Genomic DNA, 19575 nt, shown 5'->3' with positions numbered 1-19575 from the left:
CCCAAAAAACTCTGTTGGCCTTGTGCCCCCTTCCAGCTTAGTCCCAATTTTCTACTTTCTTTTATAACAGGACTCCTCAAAAGAATTACTTCACCAGCTCTACCTCATCATCTTCTAGTCTTTCTTGATGCCACTCCATTCTGGTTTTTCCTGAACCATTGCGCCATGACTGCTCTTATAAACATCACGAGGAACCTGTGCATTGCTAAACAATGGTCAATCCAATTTAGTCCTCATCTCAAGGAGATTTTCTTCTGCCTTTCTTGTCTTAGATAATAGCAAGGCCATCTACCTGGTCACTCTCACTAGCTTGTGAAATTGTTGTCATCGTAGTCCTCCTCCCACCATTCACCACCTGCCTCTATCCCTCTACCCTTGCTGGTCATTTTGCCTGGAGTGACCTTTTCTCCACTTTTTTTTTCCTATTTGAGAATTCTTCTTATTATTTTAAAAAAAATTTTTTTTTAACGTTTATTTATTTTTGAGACAGAGAGAGACAGAGCATGAACGGGGGAGGGGCAGAGAGAGAGGGAGACACAGAATCGGAAGCAGGCTCCAGGCTCTGAGCCATCAGCCCAGAGCCCGACGTGGGGCTCGAACTCGCGGACTGCGAGATCGTGACCTGAGCTGAAGTCGGACGCTTAACCGACTGAGACACCCAGGCGCCCCAAGAATTCTTCTTATTATTAAAAAAATAAACAAAAATAATGATTTCTGAAAGCTTGTAATATGCAAATATGACATAAATATTATACATGTATTATCTCATTTAATTATTAGAAAAATGAAATAAATTTCCTTAAGTTAAAACAGCTAGAAAATGGTTGACTTAGGATTTGAACTCGGTTCTGATGCCAAAGCTCATGATCTGGTGGTATCGGTAAAAATTTCTCTGATTCATCACAATTAGTTGTCTTTTCCTGTGTTCCAATAGCAGGGTTTTTTTTTTGTTGTTTGTTTGTTTGTTTTGTTTTGTTTTGTTTTTTTAGTTCACTACATAAAAGCAGTTTTATTATAGAGATTAAACAGAGAGACTCTGAGGCCAGACTCCCTGGGTTCGAGTCCTGGATCTGTGACTTGCCAGCTGTAAGACCTTGTGCCTCAGTCTTTTTATCTTTGAAATGGGAATGATGATAGCACCTACCTCAGGATGGCTGTGAGGATTAAATGTGTCAACAAATGAAAAGGGCTAAGCACAGTGCCTTTAGCTCTGGCCCTGTGGACATATCCTGTCCTGGCTATGCTCTATCTCCCTCACTAGACTCTGACCTCCAGGGGGAGGAGAATCTCTTATTCAGCTTCCAGTCCTCCTGCACCCAGCAAAGCAGACCTTTCACTAGAATGGGTGTTCCATAAATATTTATCAAGCTGAATTTGTACGTATATGGATGTTTGTGCCAAATAATGTGACATTTACAAATTCATGGTCTATGCTGTGCTTCAGTTACTTTTAAGTCTTTTCAAGAAAGTAGTTACCAAAGTCAACAAGGCTATCCAATGGCTCTGCCTTGTTTTTAAAAATCCAGGTCATTACTGCTCTGCTTCTGTGAACAGGAAGCCTTTTCACCTTCAAGCTTTTCCTCAGTTTCCTCATTTGTGAGGCCAAGACTCTCCTTGTCGGGGAGGAGGAAAGGGATACCTGTCACAAGGTTCAAGACTTCTCTGGGACAGCTGGAGGTATCTAGCTGGAGGTTTCCTCTCCAGTGAGCAGTGACCAGGGTTAGGAGCTTTGAGTTTCACTTCTAACTTCTGGCATAGGGTACCTGATTAGAATGGAGCCCCCAGACCTGAAAGAGGCCTGGGGATTCCTGGAAGGGCGCTGACTCAAGTTACATCACATTGTCTTGCACTCAGGCTTGTTTATTTACATTTCAAGTCTGCCACACTAGGTGAGGCTACCAGAGTGAGGTGGCAGGAAGAGGTTTCAAAGGAGAGTGAAAATAGTAGAAAAGGAAATATTTGATTAGAGGTTAACATGTCCCCTGGGGCTTCTTTGATTTGGATTATTGTAAAAGTGCATAGTGTAATGATTAAGCACTCCCCAGGGGGAAGTGGTCTTTGTACACAGTTGGGGCTTATGTTCCTGATGAGTCGCAGCTGCTGTGCGTGATGTGGACTAAACCAAATGGGGCGTGGAGGAGAAAGAGGCATTCACAGGACTGGTCACAGCGACTGTGCTAAACTCATCATCTTCACCTAAGCCTGCACTTTCTCCTGTCCTGTATCTCGGCGAACACCTGCCAGGTTGCTTAGGCTGTAACTTGAAGTCAGCCTACAATCCTCTCTCTCTGTCCCCAGATCCTGTATACTTTCTCTCCTGAAGGTCTTTCGAATCCATTTCCTTCTCTCCACCTCCACTGGCACTGCCCTTGAAAGGTTAAGAGCTTCATCACATCTTCTTGGATTATATCTTTCTTACAGGTTTCTCGGTCTCAGAGTCTTAGGCCTCCCACTCCATTCTCTGTGTTACTGTGAAGGCGATTTTTCCAAATTAAAATCCATCTAGTTTAAAATCCATCAGTGGCTCACCATGGTCTTCTGGATTAAATGCTCCCCAGAGCCTAGCTTGTGAGGCTATTCGGGTTCTGGTCCTGCTTCTCTGGCCTACATCCTGTCAGGTCACCTCCACACCTGTGAGTGCCTTCAGATCAGTAATCTTGATCTGCATGCAGTCCTCAGAACATGCAGTATTTGCTCTCAAGCCTTGCAGCTTTCTGGGCTTGCTCCTCCTGCTGTCCAGAATTCCTCCTCTCCCTTCCAGCTTCTCTTCTCCTTTTCTCCTCCTCAGGTTGAATGAGATTTCCCTCACCTGAATATCTCTATTGTAGCACTATCACAAACTGTATCCGATCTCTATCTTACCAGGACCTAGCTCTGCCATACAGTAGTTACTCAATAAATATTTGACAAAGGAATGAACTAATTCTTCACTGGTCATATTAGTGTTCAATCAGAGTTCAAGAAATACAACACTTATTGCAATTATGTTGTTAGATGAGTAGAATTTCACACTTGATAAAAGAATTGTGAGGTTTTATGTTTCTTCAAGCTAAAGTGACTGAAGCTTATTTAAAAAAAATGTTTTTTTTAAATGTTTATTTATTTTTGAGACAGAGAGAGACAGAGCATGAATGGGGGAGGGGCAGAGAGAGAGGGAGATACAGAATCGGAAGCAGGCTCCAGGCTCTGAGCCATCAGCCCAGAGCCTGACGCGAGGCTCGAACTCACGAACGTGAGATCGTGACCTGAGCTGAAGTCAGACGCTCAACCGACTGAGCCACCCAGGCGCCCCTGAAGCTTATTTTAAAGACCAGTTTAAAAGGCCCTTTCTCTAAACGATAAAAACCGTATTATTTGCCAGCTTTGACAAAACCTTAAGGAGTTCAGGAATTATACTCACCAAGCGTTTCCAGAAATGTCATACCTGCTGCTTTGAAAATGTCATTCTAAGGCCACGGTTAAACAAATAACTTGTTCAGGAATAAGTGTGAGAGGTGAGAAAGTGAACTATGAAATGAAATCTGCGTACTGAGGGCTGACACCAACACACACAAGAATTAGTGGCAGCGAAATAGCCTGGAGTGACACCAAAAGACAAAATATACATTATGCATTATTACACATTAACACAAAGAGAGCCTACTACCTAGCAGATTTCCATTAAACATAAAGGAGACACCTCCTGTCAACACAGAAACTAAAAACTGGAACGGACTGCTTTGTGAGGTGAGCTTCAAGTGTCCCACTGTCTTCAACAGCTTACAGGGCACCGGGCTCAAGCCAAGGCAGGGCGGCTCCGTTGGAAAGCGTGCAGGGTGGAAAGAGCTAAGGCGTCCTTCGGCTCTTAAAAGGTTGATTCTTTCGAACCTTTTGATTTTTTTTTTTTTTTTTTTTGAGTCCTTTGATTCTTTGGAACCTTTTGATTCTTTCGATTCTCGGTTCTAAGCGTTAAAGCGCAGCGGGAGATAGCTGCAACAAAGATGGGAAAGGAACTAATAAGAGTACTCAGAGAAAAGCGGGTGAGAATTTAAGGGGTAAGCCATAAAGGAGAGATCGGACGAATAGAGGAAAAGCGGAGTAAACGCAGAAGAGGAAACGCGGAGGAGGGAAAGCGAGCGAGAGGAATCTTAGGGAAGGAAGAGAGCGACCAAACTCGTCCGGGACGAGAGGAAGGCACGCCCAGAGGGGGATCTGGGGCTTTAAGGAAAACCCCGCCCGCTGCGTGACGCCGCAGAAGGCCCGTCCACGATTGGCTGCGGCCGGAGGGCGGGAGGGGGTTGCTAGGCGCGGAGGGGATCCGGCGGGCCCCCGCCTCCCGGAGCCCGGAGCTGCGGGAGCGGAGCCGGGGTTAGCGGCGCTGCTGGAAGATGGCGAGCGGCTGGGACGCGCGGCCGCCCTGGCGGCCGGGGCGCCTCCCGCTTCTGCTGTGCCTGCTCCTGCTGCTGCTGCGGAACCCGGCCCGGGCAGCGCACATCAAGAAGGCGGAGGCGACGACAACGACGACCAGCGCTGGCGCCGAGGCGGACGAGGGCCAGTTCGACCGCTACTACCACGAAGAGGAGCTGGGCTCGGCGCTGAGGGAGGCGGCGGCCGCGGGGCCCCCGGGCCTGGCGCGCCTCTTCAGCATCGGCAACTCGGTGGAGGGCCGGCCTCTGTGGGTGCTGCGCCTCACCGCCGGCCTGGGGCCGCCGCCTCCTGACGGCGAAGCAGGGCCCGACGCGGCGGGGCCGCTCCTGCCGGGCCGGCCGCAGGTGAAGCTGGTGGGCAATATGCACGGCGACGAGACCGTGTCGCGCCAGGTGCTGATCTACCTAGCCCGCGAGCTGGCGGCTGGGTACCGCCGCGGAGACCCGCGCATCGTCCGCCTGCTCAACACCACCGACGTGTACGTGCTGCCCAGCCTCAACCCCGACGGCTTTGAGCGCGCCCACGAGGGCGACTGCGGTCTCAGCGACAGTGGCCCCCCCGGGGCCAGCGGTCGCGACAACAGTCGCGGTCGTGACCTCAACCGCAGCTTTCCCGACCAGTTCAGCACCGGCGAGCCCCCTGCCCTGGATGAAGTGCCAGAGGTGCGCGCCCTCATGGACTGGATCCGCAGGAACAAGTGAGTGTCGTGAACCTTCTCCTCCCACCCCCATCCACGTGGGCCTCCACGGGCAGGGGCTGGGGCGGGCACTCAGTAGACACTCAAACAGTGCTTGCAGGCCTAAGGGACCGGGGTAGTGAAGGTGGAGAGCGACACGCCGTAACCTGGACAGGGCCCAGGCCGCTTAGCCTCTTATCTCGCTAATAGTCCAAGAAGCGCTGTCTAGAGGCTGTCATTTGTTCAACGCAAAGAGCTCTTTGGCTGGAAGAGAGACTCCTTTCTGACATTCTGGTCCGTGTTGTCACAAGACCATAGAATATGAGCAATAGAAGAGAACTTAAGGATAACTTAGGTCAGCTCACTCATTTTATAGATAAGCTGTCGCTATTGCTGTTACTGCTGTGGGTACCCTGCTAAGTAAGCTCTTTCCCTGGGCTGCATGATCTCACTTTATGTTGGCCACAACCTCATGCAATAGACATCATTAAAATCCCTGTTTTGCATATAGAGGAAATTGAGGGTCAGATTGGTTAAGTAATTTCTATGGTGGGAAGTGTAGCTGGGACTTAGATTCTTTGACTCTTTGTCAGTGCTTTTAACAGCTATAGAGGGAGACTGTAGCCCAATAATGATAAATGACACTCCCTGGGTCTTCTTGGTTATTTGACAGAAACTGGTCCTCTTCCAGTCTTTACCTCTGACTCAGCTAGGGAGCATATGGCTATGGCTGGAGAACTTGCACAGAGCTGGTATCTTCATCTGTGAGCTGCTTCATTTTAGACTCTCTGGAAGGTTTCTGATGCTCTTCGCACACTATTAGTGGGCCAGGGCTGAATGGCTAATTGTCACATTTAATACATACCATAAGTGTTATTAAGCACTATGTGGGATGTAAAAAATTAAAAGCATGAGGACCTCAAGAAAATAGTGTGTAACAAGAGAATATTATAAATACATATGAGGTGTGTTTATATACCCAGTTAAACTTTACAGGAATTGTTCCTACTGGCAAAATGTGTGTGGGCTGCAATAATAAGGATCCTCTGTGGAAGAGGTAGAACTTGAACTGCGTCTTGAGAGATGAGTAGGATTTTCAGCAAAAAGGAGGAGGGGAGGAATAAAAGGAGAGAGAACTTACTCCAGATGGAATAATGTCTGGAGTGAGCATGTACTTCTTCCCTTTTCAAGCATCAGCTTTGCCAGCACATCCCCATTTTTGTGTCTTTCATAAGGCTTGTGAATAAACAGTTACTTGCCGTCTTGATTTGAAGATTTCTAAGTGACAGATACAATAAAGGTAATAATGAACAGAGAAGTTTCTCTGTGGGAATCCTCGCTTCTATAAGATTTCAATACGTATAGCAGACCTAGAAAATTCATAGGCATTATGACAATCCTACTTTTTTTTTTTTTAATCTTCCACCTTTGACTTTACTCCTCCTTTTGAGCTCCCTTGTAGATATTTAACTTCACATATATTCTGGGAAGATTTTTTTTTTCTTTTAAAGATAGCCATGTCATGATCTCTGAACATTTACCTAAGAAACATGACTTTAATATATATATCTTGTTGTCAGAAGCTGGGGTGGCTGAGGCTTTTCTGAGATGATATATCAAATGCGTTGTTTGCATTGCTTAAATGAAAACGCCCCGTCATGACCCTTGCAGATATGATATGAATTCCATGATGAGATTTTTCTCTTCAGTGTTAGTTCTGCGGTGGGTGACCAGAAATGAAAATGAGCTTTGCCTTGGTGCAAGTCACCTTGAGGCTATACCAAAAGCTTTAAACTTTAAAATGTGGAGCCAAAAATTTGCTCCCTGGTTAACTTTTTCATATTACAGTATTTAACAATTATAAGTTGTGGTTTGGGCCAGTTAGTTCAATGATTGGAGCTTGTGACAATTTTGAGTTCATCTGTGTTTGTTGGTATTATGCAGAAAGTCATTTTGTTCTGTGGCTATGGACTATCCTGATCGTACCCAACCAGGTTTCAAACACATAACTCTCATCAGAAGGGAAAGTAGGTGACTACCTACATAGGGTGTACATGAAAAGTACATCCATCCATCTTCAGCTGTCAAATATCAACTCAAAATGCATACTCTTTAATGGTAAATTAATAATAAAGGACAGATATGTGAATAAAATGAAAAACACAAGCATACACACAATTTGAGATGATGCTTAGAGTTAGCTTTATGAATTGGAAAATTAAGAACTGAATACATTAGTCTGTATGGGAAAATTACCTTTTTCAGTGTATTTTCTGAAATCATTTGAGTAATTTTTTTAAAGTTTATTTATTTTGAGAGAGAGAGAGAGAGAGTGCTAGCACAGCGGGAGGGGCAGAGAGAAAGGGAAAGAGAATCCCAAGCTGGTTCTGTGCTGTCAGCACAGAGCAGAGCCTGATGCAGGGCTCCATCCCAGGAACTGTGCGATCATGACCTGAGCTGAAATCAAGAGTCAGATGCTCACCCGACTGAGCCACACAGGCGCCCCGAGTAACTTCTTGATATGCTACTCACCTAGCTATATTAGAAATAGATTTTTGTTGCTATTTTGGATATGTAAGAATTTAACACTTATTTCCGTCTGCTTAAGAAAGTGAATTTTCTTTGTTTCACTTTATACTTCATCCAATAGGTATTTTTGTATTATTGGTAATTGACACATATACTTAGGAAAATATACAAGGTTTTAACCCCATTATTAAAATAAAGATTTAATAGTTTTCTTCACCCCCATTTTTGAAAGCACACTAGGCTTCTTTAATTAAATATACCTGCTTAGACTTATATAGGAGATTAGCATATAAATGATTATTTGGTATGTTTGTGAAAAGCATTATCTTATTGCTGGGGGTGGGTACAATTTACTTTTGAGGAGCTTGTATTATATGTACAGTTTCCTGAATCTTGAGAATTTAGTTTATCATACTCAAGTCCTCTTAATTTTTAAAAGTTATAGGGTTATCCGGAAAGCATAACACAGTTAACTTAGAGATTAACTTTTAAATATCTATAGATTCTTGTTTATAATATTTATATTTAGCAGCTACTTTAAATCTTATGCAAGAAATAATATATGATACTAAAGTCAAGTATGAAAAACACTTAAATGATTTGAATGGAGCCATAAAATACCTTTCAAATAAATTGGATTGACATGCAAAGTTGGTTTGATAAAGACTAAAAGCGGTAAATTTCTAGCTACTGTAATAGGTATCACTTTGTCTTGAAATCCTTATAAGAGTAGCATTCATACTTTTAAGACTACATAAGTAAAATAAGGAAGCTCTAATAAGTGAATTTTATCGCTCAAGTAGATTGCAAATATTTTGTTCTACAAGTATTTGGTTAGGCCTTTTTTTTTTTTTAACGTTTATTTATTTTTGAGACAGAGAGAGACAGAGAGAGACAGAGCATGAACGGGGGAGGGTCAGAGAGAGAGGGAGACACAGAATCTGAAACAGGCTCCAGGCTCTGAGCTGTCAGCACAGAGCCCGACGCAGGGCTCGAACTCACGGACCATGAGACCATGACCTGAGCCAAAGTCGGCCGCTTAACCGACTGAGTCACCCAGGCGCCCCGTGGTTAGGCCATTTTAATATTTCTGAAAAGCATTGCAAAAAAAAATGCCAAACAGTGAAAACTGCATTTAATAGAGAATCTTGGACTTTAAATTTTTTTTAATGTTTATTTATTTTTGAGAGAGAGAGAGAGAGAGAGAGAGTCAGAGCACAAGCAGGGGAGGGACAGAGAGAGAGGGAGACACAGAATCTGAAGCAGGCTCCAGGCTCTGAGCTGTCAGCACAGAGCCCGACGCAGGGCTTGAACTCACAAACTGTGAGATCATGACCTGAGCCGAAGTTGGACACCGAACTGACTGAACCACCCAGGTGCCCCAAGAATCTTGGACTTTAAAGTTTTAATTGAAAAATATACAATTAAAACAACATGCTTCACTTATTTCGAATATGCAGTTATCCATTTTAGTTTACTAGAATATGAATGCCATGAGGGCATTTTTATGTTTGTTCACTGATGTATTCCCTAGGGCCTAGAACATTTGGCACATAGTTGACACTTAAAATTTGTTGCTGAATGGATGCCTGAACTAGGCTAGGCTTCTTGTAGCTCTCCCAAAATCACAGGGGGAGAGAAAAGCACTTAAATTATTTAAGGCATACGTATCAGAAAGTAAACTGATAATACCTTAGCAGTGGGTGCCAGATGGGTAGAATGGAATTAGAATGTTAGAATATATACTTAGGTTTTGTTTCTGTATCATTCTGTCACCCAAGGGCTAGCATTGGTAGTGGGGAATAAAATGAAAGCCTGAAGGCAGTGATTCCCTAGTCACTAGGATGTTAGATAGCTCCAAAGGAATGAACATTTGTTGAGCAGAGGATATAAAGCTGTTGTGCTGGAAGGTGTTGTATGTGTGTTAATTCTTGTAACAATCCTGGGAAGCAGGTAGCATTAATCCCCATTTTACAGATGAGAGAGAAACTGGGGTTCAATGGTTTAGAGGCAGTAACTTCTGATCGTATTTTGTTGCTGGTTAGTGACAAGTCTGGGAGACTGAATGTTCTCCCCCATATTTGCCTGGCTCCAGACCTTGTGCTATTGCTGCTACTCCAAATGGCATCCTCTGGTGTCTGGAAGATTGCTAATAATAATTATATTAGTTTTTAACTAGTCTCTTTTCATAGTCTATTCTAGTATTTAATCACTGTTTTCATTGGCTAAGTTCTGTCTTCTGATGACCAGATTCTGTGTTACCAATAATTTTCACTTTTTGATATTCTCTGGGATGGTATTGATGATACTTAAAATAACCTTTCAAATTAGACATATGATAGATCTGATTTTCTTTGAAGCAATGAAATGTTATATATAGAACTTCTGTAGGTCAGTTCATTTCAGCCACAAAAAGGCAGAAGCAAGAAAATCCAGTTTAGAGGGCCAAGAGGAGAGTGTTTAATCTGTACTCACAGTAATAGTTTAAACTGTTACATGAGAGATGGATGTATAAATAGGACTTGAGCATGTTTTTGCCTCTAGCTTTCACCATAAAAGGAGTTCTTCAGTATTTCAGTATCTATAAATTTCACCAAATTATAAATTGGTTCGCTTAGAAGTAGAAACATAAAAAAAAATGTTTCTTTTATGGGAGCAGCCCTGTCTGTATGTCAGTTTATTTTTTAATGGGCCAATCAGAAACATTGGGCTTAGAGCTGCTTCTATGGTGACGCAATGGAGGACTAATCTTTTATGTGCTATATTGTTTTTCTCTGAAAGCAGCTCACTGTATCAGGTTCTCCCCACCCCCAGTCTTCTCAACTGTGGCTTCTCTTTTGAAAATGTGAATTTAGTATTCAGTATATTGTGAAACTGGAGTGAGGCAAAACACATCCTGTTTTAAATTAGACTTCCTACCTGAAACATTTTTGGATAGTAAATATAAAAAATCATGAAAGTCACTAACGTAACTCATGTATTCAACAAGTATTTATTTATACAAGTCATGTTTTCTACAATGTTAACATGTTACAAAATACAAGTCTTAGGTTGAACTACATGAAATTGCCACTTTTGTAGCTCAAAAAGTGACTGAATACTTGGAAGTTCATATTGTTCAACCTAACGCCAAATTTGAATTCCCTGAATAAGATGTCTTCTGAAACGTTAATTTATACTGTGATTCAGCTAATTTTTTAATGGTGGGAAAATTCTTTAAAGTTGATTGAGGTTAAGTTGAATTACAAAAACCATTGGACTGAAATTTGTTAAATTGATGATGCTTTCTTTCATTTTCTTTTTTGGTTGTTCTGCTTGTAATAGCTGATAGAGTTGTCTTCTGGGTCTCTAAGAGAGATACCTGAGTTCATTTATGAAAGATGTAGAATTTTTAAATACATGGCATTTTCTGTGCCTTTTTTTTTTTTTGGTGATACATGATTTGGTTGTTTTCAAAGGTTTGTGCTTTCTGGAAATCTGCATGGTGGCTCTGTGGTAGCAAGCTATCCTTTTGATGATTCTCCAGAACATAAGGCCACTGGAATCTATAGCAAAACCTCAGATGATGAAGTCTTTAAATACTTGGCAAAAGCCTATGCATCAAACCATCCCATAATGAAAACTGGTGCACCTCATTGTCCAGGAGATGAAGACGAAACTTTCAAAGATGGGATCACAAACGGCGCACACTGGTATGACGTGGAAGGTATGGAAAGGCCTGAATTTGCTATCTTTTCCCCCTTGTTCATTTAGCTTTCTTCCTTCCTCTTTCTTTTCTTTTGTTTTTAAATTAAGTAAGCTCTACGCCCAACATGGGGCTTGAACTCATGACCCCTTGAGATCAAGAGTGGCATGCTGTACCAACTGAGCCAGCCAGGTACCCCTCATTTAGCTTTCTTATGTATACTCTGAGTGGAAAAGAGGAAAATTTGAAGAATTCTAATTTTTAAAAATCTCCTTTTTCTATTTTGAAATTTTTAATCCCCCAGTAACGTTGAAACACTGCAATGAAAGCCTGTATATCCTTCATTTAAATTCCCCATCTGTTATCTTACCCTAAATGCTCCACCTCTCCCGTCCTTTCCTCCCACACATTCTCTTTTGCCAAACCATCCAAAAATAGGTGGCAGATTCCTTAATACTTCACCTGTAAGTACCTCAGCATGTATTTTCCAAGCACAGACACAGTATTGTGTACAACCATATTATCATTACTGTAACTGAGAGATCAATAGTAATTCAGGGGGCGCCTGGGTAGCTCAGTTGGTTGAGTGTCCGACTTTGGCTCAGGTCATGATCTCATGGTTTGTGGGTTTGAGCCCCACATCAGGCTCTGCGCTGACAACTCAGAGCCTGGAGCCTGCGTCAGATTCTGTTTCTCTCGCTCTTTGCCCTTCCCCCACTCATACTCTCTCAAAAATAAATAAACATTAAAAACTTTTTTTTTTTTAAAGACAGTAATTCAGTACTACCATCCTATATTCTGTCCATAAGTCAAATTTCCTTTATTATTCCCCACATATCCTATATAGCTCCTTTGCTTCCAGATCAGATCAGATCCAGTCAAGTTTCAAGCATTGGATTTGGCTCTTGTGTTTTTATAGTTTCCCCAATTTAGAACTGTTATATCAATACTCTCTTTTCTTAATGATGGTGAATCCTTTGAAGAGTTCAGGCTTTTCAGGTTCTTGTACTATAGAACATCCCATATTGTAGATCTGGTCAAATTTTCCAGCAAGACTATTATATAGATCATATCACATCAGGATGCACATAAAGTGTGTGTGTGCCATGTGGCCAGTGGACATCTTAGTTAATGGATGTTCTTAGTTCTCTCCATTTTTAGATAAGGGCACATTTTCCTTTTATATTTTAATCTGTGAGGTGACCGTGAACTTTTTACAAAAAAATTTTTTAATGTTTATTTTTGAGAGAGAGAGAGAGAGAGACAGAATCCGAAGCAGGCTCCAGCCTCTGAGCTGTCAGCACAGAGCCTGATGCAGGGCTCAAAGTCACAAACCACAAGATCGTGACCTCAGATGAAGTCAGACATCTAACTGACTGAGCCACCTAGGCGCCCCAATCGTAGAATGTTTTTTTAATTGTGGTTGAACACACACACACATATATATAACATAAAATTTGTTAGTTGAACCATATTTAAGTATAGAATTAAGTGGCATTAATTACATTCACAGTGTTGCACAACCATGTCCCCACTGCCTACTTACAAAACTTTTTCATCACCCCAAACAAACTTGGTAACTATTAAGTCATAATTCTCCATTGCCTTCTAATCTCCTATCTCTGTGAATTTGCCTATTCTAGGTATTTCATATAACTGGAATCATATAATGTTGTCCTGCATCTGGCTTATTTCATTTAATACGATGATTTCAAGGTTCATCCATTTTGTAGCATGTATCAAAACTTCATTCTTTTTTTATGACGGAGAAATATTCCATTGTATGTATATACCCCATTTCATTTATCTATTCATCTATTTTTTCAAGTTTGTTTATTTTGAGAGAGAGGGAGAGAGCGTGAGCAGGGCAGGGGCAGAGAGAGAATCCCAAGCAGACTTTGTGCTGTCAGCGTGGAGCCTGATGTGGGGCTCAATCTCATGAACAGTAAGATCATGACCTGAGCCAAAACCAAGAGTTGGACCCCTAACCAACTGAGCCACCCAGGTGCCCCTCCATTCATCTATTGATGGACACTGGATTGTTTTCACCTTTTAGCTATTGTGAATAATGCTGCTGTGGATGCTGGTGTACAAGTATCTGTTTAAGTCCTTGTTTTCAAATCTTTTGGATGTGTACTCAAGAATGGAATTGTTGGGTCATATAGTAATTTTCTGTTTAGCTTTAAGGAACCACCAAATTGTTTACCACAGTGGCTGTACCATTTTACATTCCCACCAGTAATGTACAAGGGTTCTTATTTTCCATGGAATATTATTTTTAAAAGAGTTGTTAAAGTAAGCTTGTTTACCTTCCTTTTAAATGTTATGTAAACAGCTATTGTGCTTTTTAAACTTTTTGTGTCCTTTGAATAATAACTTTTTTTGTTTTTATAAACTCTTAGATTAATTAAGACTAAACAGAAGGAAGAAGTTAACTCATGGAAATGTCATGGGTAAAAACATTTTCTTCTCTTAGAATCTGCACATGGTAAAATGCCTTGTTAGCTCTTCCTTACTTTTTTATTGGCCATTAGTCACATTATAAAGTGTCTTATGATATTTCTTTTAATGTGCCTTTATTTAAAACTTTGTGTTATTCTTTGACTTTTTATGTCAAGCACTGTTTACCCAAATTGGGTCCTAAGTTTGAGGACTTGATACTTTCTAGAGTGTTTTGATTCCCCTACAGTTTCTACCAATGTTTCTTGTGTGTAACAAACATCCATAAAGAGGTTTAAAATAATTAGAAGCCATTTCTGCCCATTACAACTACAGGTGATTTGAAAACCATTTAAATTTTTTTATAGATAAGGGACATAGTTTGATGTTTAATCCCATTTCAATCTTCAGCAAACATATTTAATAAAGCCTGTTCAGGAACTGGGGGTATTAAGATGTAGTCCAGTTGCTTCATTAATTTGAGATATTATTTAAAATAATGTGCTAAAAATAATGTACTTTTCTTTTTTGGAGAAAATCATAAATGATTAGAAAATAATTTCTAGTTGATGATTGAGGATGGTAAATCTGTGTTATACTATTAAAAAAACAAGGGTGCTGCCTTCACAGTAAGTAAGATTATTTGGAGAAACCAGATATGAGATTTTCCTGATTCTTCAAACATCTGAAGAAGCTAAACTTTGCTGCTGCCATTATTATTGTTTTTATGAATATCAACTTTCCTCCTTCTCTAGCTGGATGGTCAGACATATTATCTATTATTTCTACAACAACTAGCATATCTTTCTTCCTACTCCAGTAATACTGAGCAGTTTTGGGAGTTTCAACAGGGCAGATTTTGTTTATCTTCCACAGGACTGCAGTGAGTAAGATGTTGTGAAACCTTGTGACTAGGCATATATTCAGACCCGGATGTCCTGGAGTAATTTTACCGATGCGTTATGATGTGTTTAGAAATTCTAGCCCAAGGAGGTATACGCTTTTACGGCTAAAAGTGAATATATTGATTTATTCCAATCCTTTTGCTTTATAGGAAATCAAGACCCCAGAGAGGAAATAACTTGTACGATATCATTTATTCTTTTAGCAAATATTTACTGAGTCTCTGCCACATCCCATATACTGTATTAGGTGATGGGAGCAAAACAGGAACAATTTCTGCTCTCAAGATCAGGCAGTGTATTAGAAGTATGAGGTATGGGGTCATCTGGCCCCACCACCTTCACCTTCACCTGGGTTGCGGGGCTTGACTCAGCAGGTCTAGCTGACTAAGGGGGTGGGCCTTGCTTCTCTCAACACGTCTCTTAAACCTGCAGGATCCCTCTAGGGGATGACTGTCCTAATAAGGCCTCTGAATGAATAGTCATGCTCTGCTGCTAAAGCCTTGTTATTGTGAGAGCCTAAGCTGAACTTAATTCATGGAACAGGCTTACTTTTTTTTTTTTAACCACAGTGTGCTGATTTGTATGCCTTTTGTCTACCATTCTTATTTTCTTTCTAAACAGTTAAGAAGACATACAAATCATCTGATGGTTTAATGTGTTTATTCCAAAGCAAACTGATGAAACTGAATTGTAGTTCTAGGTCAACTTCTAAGACTTGACTTCTTTCAACTTATAAAATTTTTAAGAGGGCATGTAACCCCAGACCACCTATAATTGAAATTATATGATCAAAAGCCACCCTTTGATGTAGCTTTTAGAAATTTACTTGGGCAGAATGCTGTTACATTTCATTTTCTTGCCAATAGAAGAACTCTAGAAGGCAGAGTAGTATAGTGGCTAAGGGTAGAGCTTTGGAATCCTGATGCCTTGAGTTTGAATTCCAGCTCTACTATTGACTAGCCACATACGTGTGTGTGTGTGTGTGTGTGTGTGTGTGAGAGAGAGAGAGAGAGAGAGAGAGAGAGAGAGAGAGAGAAGAAGAGAGATCTTGGACAAGTTAAGTAATTTCTCCAAGCCTCATTTCCCGCATATATAAAATGAGGATAAATACTATCTACCTCATGTATTATGAGGCCCAAGTGAGAATGTATGTAAAGCACTGAGCCTAGCAGCTGGCACAATGGCTAACTTCTCTCTGGTAGAATTTAAACTTCATGAGGGCAGGACTTGATTTTTTCAGTTTTCTATTTCTAGCTCATAGAACTATGCCTGGTCTATAGAAGGGAAAAAATAAGCCTTTTTTGAATTTTGAATAAGTGAATTCTCAGCACCTGAAAAATGAGTACACAGTTATTTAAAATCTTAGATGATCTTTAGATGAGATAATCTTACAAAAATTTGTAAAACTGTTCCTCCTAGTTTCGTTCCCACTCTGAGAAAATAAGCTTGTCTTACTGGTAGATCCGAGATGTGTATTTTTCAGACTTTTTTTTTTTTTTTTATTGTGACCTACAATGTAAAATACCTTTCAGTCATTTAAATACATTCCATATATGTATAAAATTGAAACATTTCATGAAACAATAGTTAACTTTGTGGCATATTCTGGTATTGTTGTTTTCCAGTCTCTACCAGCTCATTAAACAAAAAATGCTTATCTGAACCTACTTCTATATTTCACAATCCACAAATGGGTCATGGCCTATAGTTTAAAAATGCATTGTTTTTGGTCACTCTATGGTAAAGTTGATTTATTTTCAAATTCTAAGTAGGAACAAAACACCTTATAAATTGTATGTGGTAACTTACTATTTAGGCTTTTTATTTTGCCCTGTCTTGTTTATATGTCAGCCATTTCCAGTGAGGACTAAGCCATACATGTTTATCTAAAATGACTTACTTTTAGATTGTTTTCTGTGTTATTTGAATGAGTGCTGAGATAGGAAATTGGTCAGAAATATTGTCAGGCCTGCGTGTGTTCATGTGAGTCTATGCATTCTATGATTAATTAAGCCAGCTGCCAGAGGCTTTATACTTACGTCTTTTTGAACCACTATTAACTTGGGACTGAGTCTTTTCAAACTGGTAATTATGAATTTTTTTCTGCTCTGGAAGAAGAAAATGTTGTGTGGATTTATCAAACTTTTTTCTTTCTCCTTTTATACTTTATTTCAGACTTTTTTCCCCTTCTCCTTTTATGGGCAGAGAGTTATGAAATGTGACCAGATAGCATATAACGTAAGAAATTCAGTTTTTTTGTGAGTATAAACATCTTTGATCATGTGGACAAGTATTCTTTGCATAAAGGGGAGGTCAGACTGAGCAGCACTGATGTACTCTAAATATTGAGGTATATTTGGCTTGAAGTAGATTGCTGGTGGAAAGGGAAAAACATGGGAAAAACAATTACCAAATTGTTTTGAACAGCATGAAAGTTATATTTGCTCCAAAAATGAACTGAAAAGCTTATTCTTGAGGAGCATTTTCTGTGTCATTAAACAGGGCATTATGGTAAAAATGTGGAGAGAAGGGAACCCTGGTGCACCGTTGGTGGGAATGTAAATTGGTACAGCCACTGTAGAAAACAGTATGGAGGTTCTTCAAAAAGTTAAAAATAGAAATACCATATAATCCAATAATTCCATTATTGGGTATTTACCCAAAGAAAATAAAAACACTAGTTTGGAAAGATACACACATCCCTATGTTTATTGCAGTGGTATTTACAATAGCCAAGAGATGGAAGCAACCTAAGTGTCCATCAATAGACAAATGGATAAGAAAGATGTGTGTGTGTGTGTATGTGTATACATATATGTATGTGTATGTATATACACAATGGAATATTACACAGCCATTAGAAAAGGATGCATTTGTGCCATTTGAGACAACATGGGTGGACCTAGAGGGTATTACGCTCAGGGAAATAAGGCAGACTGAGAAAGACAAATACCATGTGATTTCACTCATAAGTAGAATCTAAACAAACGAATGAATAACTAAACAAATAGCTGAATCAAATCTATAAATACAGAGAACAAACTGATGGTTATCAGAGGGGAGGAGGGTGAGACTTGAGCAAAGTGGGTGAAGTGAATGGGCAATACAGGCTTCCAGTTATAGAATGAAAAAGTCATAGGAATAAAACACACAGCATAAGGAATACGGTCAATGATGTCATGATGGAGATGTATCGGGATAGATGGTAGCTGCACTTGTGGTGAGCACAGCATAATGTATAAACTTGCCAAATCACTGTGTTGTACACCTGAAACTAATGTAACATTTCGTGTCAACTATACTCAAATAAATACACAAAAAGCAAAACAAAAATGAAAACCCAGGGCATTATGGGTTAATCATATGACACCAGAAAATCAGAATCTGTTTGAAACAAAAAAGAATCAAATAGAGAGTGTAAAACTAAAAAAAATGCAATATCTGATATTAAGAATAGACAAATTTGTAAATATAGTAGATTTTAAACATGTTTCTCTCCGTATTTGTTGGGTCACAGAGACAAAAATATCAGTAAGGACACAGTGGATTTAAATAACATAAATAAATCAACCTGACCTAATGAACATGTACAGAATACTGTCCTCACATCTAATTTTCATGCAGAGTCTTTACTAATCTGAAGTGTAGAGGATAGGTAATTTACCACTAGTTACACTTATGGAAGATGTGTCTGGTTCTATTAGCGCTCGTATTACTTTGTTTTTAAAATTATGTATTACAAGCAAAGTAGCAAACCTACAAAAACCTAAAGCGTTCTTATACCTTTGCTTATTTCGCATTTTAACATCAAGTCTAAACTTACTGTTATGACACTACAAGTCCCAGAGTCTGACCCAAGCCTACATTTCTGGTCTTCTCTCCTACTTCACACCTGTACTCCTTGTCCTTTCCCTAAAATATGAACTTTTGGCTATTTTCTGGATTGCTTTTCTCCAGTTCCCCTGTAAGTTCCCTGAAACCTCCAGTGTAGTAACCGTCACTCTTGCCTTCCCAGGGTTTTTTGTTAATACCATCAATATAATGTTTATCCATTTATGTTGTTAATAGGTTTTTGTGTCTTCTGCTAGAGTGTGAATTATTTGATAATAAGGACAGTGTGGTACCATTTATTTGGAGTTATCTTTATACAAAATGTATTGGCACAGAAACAGTGCTAGAGGAAGAGAGACTAGGGAGGTTTTTACAGTTATTTGGAGCAAGGTCTTTCTGGGAGATAAGGGCTCTAGCTAGAGGGATTCTGTGGGAGTGAAAAGGGAGGATGAATATAAGAAACTACAAAAAAAATTACAGGATTGACCATCAGTTAGACAGTAGAACAGAGTGTCCAGAAGAAGGACTCAAAGATATAACTTGGAGGTTTTGAGCCTGGAAAAATAAGAATGATAATGAAAATGGGAAAACTAATTGGAGGAGTGGAGTGTGTGTGTGTGTGTGTGTGTGTGTGTGTGTGTGTGTGTGTTCTCTCTAGGTAGGGAGAGGAGTGTAGATTGGGGATGGTACTTGATGTTACAAGTACCCAATGGGCAGTTGGGAAATAGGCTCTGGAGCTTGGGAGAGAAATCAAGATGATAAAGAGATTTAGGACCTTTGAGATGTTGAAAGCATATGTGGTATATATGATTTTTGAAAATTGAATTGATATTGTTTCCTGGCATAATTTAATTGCTTAGAGCTGGAGCCAGAAATTCAACTAGAATATATATATATACATATACATATATATATACATATATACATATATATACATATACATATATATATATATACATATATATATATAGAATAGAATGCATATATAAATGAGCAGATGGGTGGGTTTTTGTTTTCTTGTTTTGTTTTGTTTTGTTTTTGTTTTTACCTCCAAAGTGAATGTACTTCTGGTTTTGTACTGAGATATTTTCTTTAAGTAATGC

General features: G+C 39.9%; 1 protein-coding gene across 3 annotated transcripts in view; it reads left to right on the top strand.

The window, feature by feature from the left end:
* The first annotated feature begins 4301 nt into the window (after positions 1–4301).
* Positions 4302–19575, top strand: part of CPD (carboxypeptidase D) — an 81856-nt gene continuing 66582 nt past the window's right edge. For all 3 annotated transcript variants that reach the window (XR_002075118.2, XM_019429674.2, XM_019429675.2), the window contains exons 1-2: positions 4302–5104; positions 11071–11318. Coding sequence is in view for 2 of the 3 variants with exons in the window: in XM_019429674.2 (XP_019285219.2) it covers positions 4368–5104; positions 11071–11318 (985 nt within the window). In the remaining variant the exon portion in view is untranslated. The remainder of the gene's footprint in view (positions 5105–11070; positions 11319–19575) is intronic.

The sequence above is a fragment of the Panthera pardus genome, unplaced genomic scaffold (assembly GCF_024362965.1).
Source record: "Panthera pardus isolate Hobbes unplaced genomic scaffold, ASM2436296v1 HiC_scaffold_3, whole genome shotgun sequence".
Lineage (NCBI taxonomy): Eukaryota > Metazoa > Chordata > Mammalia > Carnivora > Felidae > Panthera > Panthera pardus.
This window is presented reverse-complemented; position numbering and strand designations above follow the sequence as displayed.